Genomic DNA, 6,182 nt, shown 5'->3' with positions numbered 1-6,182 from the left:
GATACCCATTGGATATGAATACAATTGTCATCCTTACTTGAAAGGAGCATATAAGTGGATGGACTCGCAAGAGGAGATTGTTAAGATACAAGGGTAAATTTGAAGTCTTACATTACTGGATAAGTAAATGTTGAACACTTTATAACTGAGGTGATCCATATAACTAATGTCTTAAAATTTTGATGAATATATAATGTGTCCTACTTGTGTAATTCCTATTCATTCAATATTGATGTTACTTAGAATATATCATATAATCAAATAACTAATTTAGTTGAACCTAATTTTGTAATAGTACTCTATACATGAAGACTTTATAGCATTTTCCATTAGTTTATTCAATGGTTTAAAAGGTCTTAAAAGTATATAAAGTTCCCATTACTCTAGTTTAACGAATATGTTACTAAAATTATATTTAAATATACATTTTAAACAAATACTATCTTTGCAGAATCTATCTCCCACTTCTGTAGAATCTCTTTTATTAGCAATAAATAATCATTTGGATATTATATCATGTATACCATTACCAAATTAACCTACCTATAGATTATTAACCTAACAACTAGAGCCACATTTGTGTTTCTTTCATACCAAATCAGTTGACATTGCTAAAGAGGAGAAATAGTTAAATACAAACCAGTGCTTTTATTTTTTCCAACAAAGATCCACAGATCATAGTTCTATGTTACATTGCTCCCCAAAGTCAGAAACACATAATAAAACACCACATTAAGAGATTACCAAAACCACACATAAGTAGAATTAGGATTTAGTGCCTTTATTTTCACACCAAAAGACACATAGTAGCCTTTCATATCATGATAATCATATACCAAGACCGTCCTTTGCATCGAGGCAAAGACGGATCCTATTGGTAAATTGAGCCAAGGATGAGTTGCCAAAGTAATGAGCCAAGGATGGATTGCCAAAGTAATGAGCCAAGGATGGATTGCCTTAAGACCAGACGTCAGGACGATCCTATAATCGTCTGGTCTTATCAAGGACTTGATTCTTTACGAAATCAAGCTTCAAGGTTACAGCAGTTGCCAGCTGCTGTAACCCATTTGGTGGGCATGATAACGCCACGCCCACCATCGATCATGTCTGCCAAGGAGTGGACAGTAGGTCCAAGATAGCTGCCAAGATTTCCCCGCGAATATAAACTAGTCACCTCGGACCCGGAAATATTCGGACTGCTACCGTTTGTTTCTTTTGACGAGTTTAAAGTTCCAACATCAGATTCAAAGAGTTCAGAACTCGGAGAGCCGCTGCACTGCAATTGTTGACCGCAGAATTTATGCACTTTGCTTACACTTTTACCATCTCCTTTGGATGGTTTCTTTGTGTTCAAGAAACGGCCACCGCATCCTCTTGGTCGCCGCATTGCATGGAGATGACGAGACTCGTGCATGTAGGGCTGTAAGACAAAATCAAAACTAAATTGGTTTTGAGAAAAGCATAAACAGAATCTAGGACAACCATAGATAATCATACCTTGCGACGTTTGATCAATTTCTGACCAAGAACAGCTTTGGCACGGGACTGTCGGCGTCTAATGATTCCATGGTACTGCTTAGCGTTTACATAAATCGGTCCATCATCAGATGTCATGTTAAGTGGCAGCATTATGCGTCCCTACATTTTTACATATAAACATATGCATGAATTAGTTAGTTACAGATTAATCGAAGATCATCAATTGATAAAACAAAAGCACGCTGAAAGCTTCGCATAGTTTATATAGGATTAAAAAGTCTCCGAAATAAACGACGCACCGGTACTTGAGGTCCATAAGCTGAAATGAGTCCATAAAATTGATCTGCATAAGGATATTTGGTACAGATCTACAAGGCGAAACGATACCAAGCATAAGTAAAACACGTCTACGTATAAATTACTAAACTGTCGAAGTAGTTGGACCAAATACATGTACCTTTTTGCTTATATAAAAAACCGTAGTAGTAGTAGTTATTTTTTAGGGAAGTCTTACCATAGGCTGACTAAAGCCTAGCTCGAAATGAGTCGGGGTATCAGGGAGTGATGACTGCAGGGATATGGCTGTATGAGGCTTCTGTGCATCACCTGACATTTTGAAATCGTCTGAAGAAGAAACATCGGAATGGTTAAGCAAAAGAAAGTTGGTATGTTAAGTGCTGCAAAGTCTCTTCTGCTTTGAATGAATTGAATTTGATTTTGTAAAATTGGTTATGGCTAAAAGTGATTTATGTCTAGATACAATCATGTAAAATTGAGTTGATCAATACTTTGAAGGCTAAAAATCAATTGTAGAGGCAACAAATTCTAAGTTCTAATTTCAAGTTAAAATAAATTATGGAAGCAAAAAATCAATTCTATTCTAAAACATCTAAACATGTAAAAATCAATTCTGCACCTCAGAATTTGTTTCACCTCCTCCTCAAGTAGAACCAAACACATGCAAAATTAAGTTAAATTGTTTTCATATATAAGTTATAAACTATTTTTATAAACTATCATTGAGAGCTTATGGAAATAAGCTGAAAACGATTAATGGACATAAGCTCTCTCGACTCCTCATTCTAATTAGTAAGCTCAAATAAATCAATCCAAATATACTCCAATAGTCACAACTTTACCAACCAAAGTGTGTTTTGGTTTTGCAGTGAAAAAATTGATTTTAAGTAAATTGATTTCGTAAAATTGATTCTGACTAAGAGTGGGTTAAAGGTAAAATGATTTATGTTTGGATAAATTCTTGCAAAAATGAGTTGAACAGTAAATTTTAGTGAAAAAATTACATTGAGTCAAAAGCTACATATTTTTACATGAAGTAAAATCAATTCTAAAAAGCAAAATCAATTCTACTCAAGAGCAAAATATGTTAAAATAAATTCTACACATTCATAATCAATTATAAATGTTCCAACATCAAAATCAAACACACAGGATATCAACTTTGGTATAAACACAAGGGACCAAATAATACAACTCAAATAGAGAGATGCATTATGTAGCACAACAATTCATATCAAAGAAGTATGACATATGTTAGTGTTAGGCACCGATATAGAACAAACATATACGATTATATTCAATTACTACTATTTTTTCAACCATTGCGTGTCTGTGTCTGTGTCTGTGTTAGGTCGACATACATGTCCGTGCTTCATAGGAGATAGATAAAACCAGAATCAAACTACATACCCGGAAAGATGGTAAACTGATTCCCATGCCCTTTCCCCATCACATGCTCAGCCCCTCCTCTACCAGATTGCTTATTTCCAGCAAGTTGGTCAACAACCGCGAAAGACGGCTCCAACGAAAACGATTTGATTTGTCCACCACCAGTCTCTCCATAAACAGATTGAGATCCAAAGCCACTCCACCATGGCACTGTTGCTGAATTACCATTACCAGATGACAATTGCCCCACAAAATTGTGTGCAATCCCTTCATGTTCTTTCAGATAAACAGTTTGCATAGCCATAACTTCAAATTTTTCAAAGATTTTTCCTATAATCAAATATGAAAAATCAATCACCATAACAATCTTTCCAAGGAAGAAGAACTAGCATAAAAAAACAAACAGTACTGTTTTACCTCAGATTTCTATTCAGTCTTGAAAGTTGAAACAAAAGCTGTGATGAAAAAAAAATATACAAAAACAGAAATTAAAATTCTCCACAATTATGAATAATACCAATAATAATTAGTTTAAGAAATTAGACAAAAAAAATGAAGATAAGTAGAAGGAGACAAAAGTAAGGTGGAAATTACAATCAAGAAAGAAACAACTCAACAACAACCCAACAGAAAAGTACAACAGAAAAACAAACATAAATACAAAACTACATAACCCAGATACTCAAACCAAAAAACCAAGCAATACAAACAATAAAAATACAACCTTTTTTTCCTCGAAAATACAACCTTAAAAACATAAACTTCAAAAGAACTAAAAATTCAAACTTTACAAAACCCTTTTACTCACAGAAGAAAGAAAGAGAGAGAAAGAAAGAACCAACCTGTGAGATTGAGTTACAGAAGCAGAAATAGTAAAACCCCATTAGGTTGGAGCCATGTCGGTATAATATGAAGCAAGCAAAAGCAGGCAGAGAGAGAGAGGAGAGAGAAAGTGGTAGTAGCAAAAAAGATGAAGAAGAGAGAGAAAGAGATGAATGAGTACAAAAAAAATTGTAATGGAAAAATGATTCACCAATGAGATTTAGTTTTCATGCATAAAATATCAAAAGGACCTTCCACCTTCATTTTAGTACTATAGTATATTTGTCCTGTTTTTGATTTTTTTAATGTTTTTAAATGGATTATAGAATCACTCCTCTTTCTCTCCATCACTTTGATCTAACTTGTAGTAGTTCAAAATTGTCCAAAAATTAGCACTAAACTATTTTTCTACTTTTTAGATAATTTTTTTAAAAAAAAATTATTAAGCAAAAGAAATAGAATGAGGAAAGAAAATGTTGGAGATGGTGGCCAAACTATATGACAATATTTGTTTAAAGAAACCACTAATCTATTTGTGGTAGTGCTTCTTAAATGTTGTATAGTTTTATATTCTCACTAATGCAAGTGGAGCATGTTCTTGATAAGTTTTAGATATTTGAGGTGTGGTCCTAAGTTTGTAAAGTTGCATACTTAGCTAGATCTAATTATACCATATGAGGTAGAGTTTGGCTTATGAAAGCAATAAAAATGAATCTTCTTATATTATATAGTCTACATTATTATATTATGGTCTCTTTATGAATATTTAGGCTAGTTGAAGGTGGTTATACTTTTCTGATTTTTGCTTTTGAAAGTTAAATTAAAAATAAAATGGTGGTTGAAATGAGATTAAGTTAGCTTTTTGTTTAATTTGAAAATAGTTTCACTTAATTTATAAAACTATAAATAAATATGTTTATAACTTTTATTTTTAATTTTAAAACTAACATCTCTGTATAAATGATAGTTGACTGTAATTTTGACTATTTTCGACAACTACTACGTCTATTGTCGAACAATACCATAATCATATTTGAGTTCAACTTAAATCACTTTTGACGACTACCGACAATCATGTATACAACCATATTTATCAACTACAATAGTCACTTCAACCATTATTGTCATCATTATTTCTATCTTTGATCACTATCCACAACTCCGACCAGTTCTAAACACAACTCTAACCGTCATCATGTTCACAACTCCGACTATCTCTGAATACATCATCGGTCATTATGTTGACCATCATTGAGTATTACTCTGACTTTTACCTTTAACCATCGTAACATCTATTAATGGTCACCGCTCTAACAAAGGTGTGCCACAACATTCGTTCGATCACCATAACTCTCCACCACAATTTTAAAATAAAAATTTTATTTTAATAAAAAACGAATATTACAAAATTAATTATATGTAATGAAATTTACGATTCATAATAATTATAATAATTATAAGTATTATGTAGATAATTCTCTTAATAGTTGTTAAATTAGGACTCCTGAGATTTATAAGTAAGTAAAGTTTTTTTTTATGAACTCATAATAAGATAGAATAAATAACATGCTTTATCTAAATAAATTAAAACTCAACTAAGATAAATAGAATGAACCATCAATAAACTTCTTTGCAAATTGTTTGGTGAAAGAGTTTGTGCTCAATAGTCATTCGTAGAAATTTAATTAATGACTTGTTTTTTTAGAAGACTAGACAAGAAAATTGAAAAGGGGATTTTTTTTTTAATTTAAGCTTAAATGTATTTTTGGTCCTCCCATTTTGATAGTTTTATCTTTTTATTCCTTTTATTTTAAAATTCAGTTTTTTGGTCTCTCTATTTTATAATTCTTGAGATTTTTTGTCTTCATCCACTTTTTCACACATGGCTTCTTTATTGTGTGTCAGTCAGTCACTGTGGCACCAAATAAACAAATCCTGCCACTTAATATGAAATAATTGGATAATTTATTTAAAAGTACATTTAATACATTTAATCATTAACTTTATCTCATTTTAGGTCTTAATTTTCGTAAACTAAACTCATGTTTATTCTTTCCTCTTTTGCATGAAACATAGTTTCTTCTTTCCTCAATTAAAGCTAAAAAATTATCCTTTTGGTCCCATAGATATTACTTATTGATGTTTTCTTGTGGTCCCACTTATTTTTTTGTCTAATTATTGCGTTAAGGTCCCAA

General features: G+C 31.9%; 1 protein-coding gene across 1 annotated transcript; it reads right to left on the bottom strand.

Moving 5' to 3' along the window:
• Window positions 1–628: 628 nt before the first annotated feature.
• LOC131610912 (nuclear transcription factor Y subunit A-10-like) lies at window positions 629–4,467 on the bottom strand. Its single transcript, XM_058882996.1, has 7 exons — window positions 4,008–4,467; window positions 3,583–3,620; window positions 3,187–3,495; window positions 1,994–2,103; window positions 1,779–1,847; window positions 1,498–1,638; window positions 629–1,420 (listed from the first exon to the last, which is right to left on the bottom strand). Exons 3-7 carry the CDS (start codon window positions 3,467–3,469, stop codon window positions 1,025–1,027), a joined length of 999 nt encoding a protein of 332 aa, XP_058738979.1. The 5' UTR covers window positions 3,470–3,495; window positions 3,583–3,620; window positions 4,008–4,467; the 3' UTR covers window positions 629–1,024.
• Between the last annotated feature and the right edge of the window lie 1,715 nt (window positions 4,468–6,182).

Source organism: Vicia villosa, linkage group LG6 (genome assembly GCF_029867415.1).
Source record: "Vicia villosa cultivar HV-30 ecotype Madison, WI linkage group LG6, Vvil1.0, whole genome shotgun sequence".
Taxonomy (NCBI): Eukaryota; Viridiplantae; Streptophyta; class Magnoliopsida; order Fabales; family Fabaceae; genus Vicia; species Vicia villosa.
This window is presented reverse-complemented; position numbering and strand designations above follow the sequence as displayed.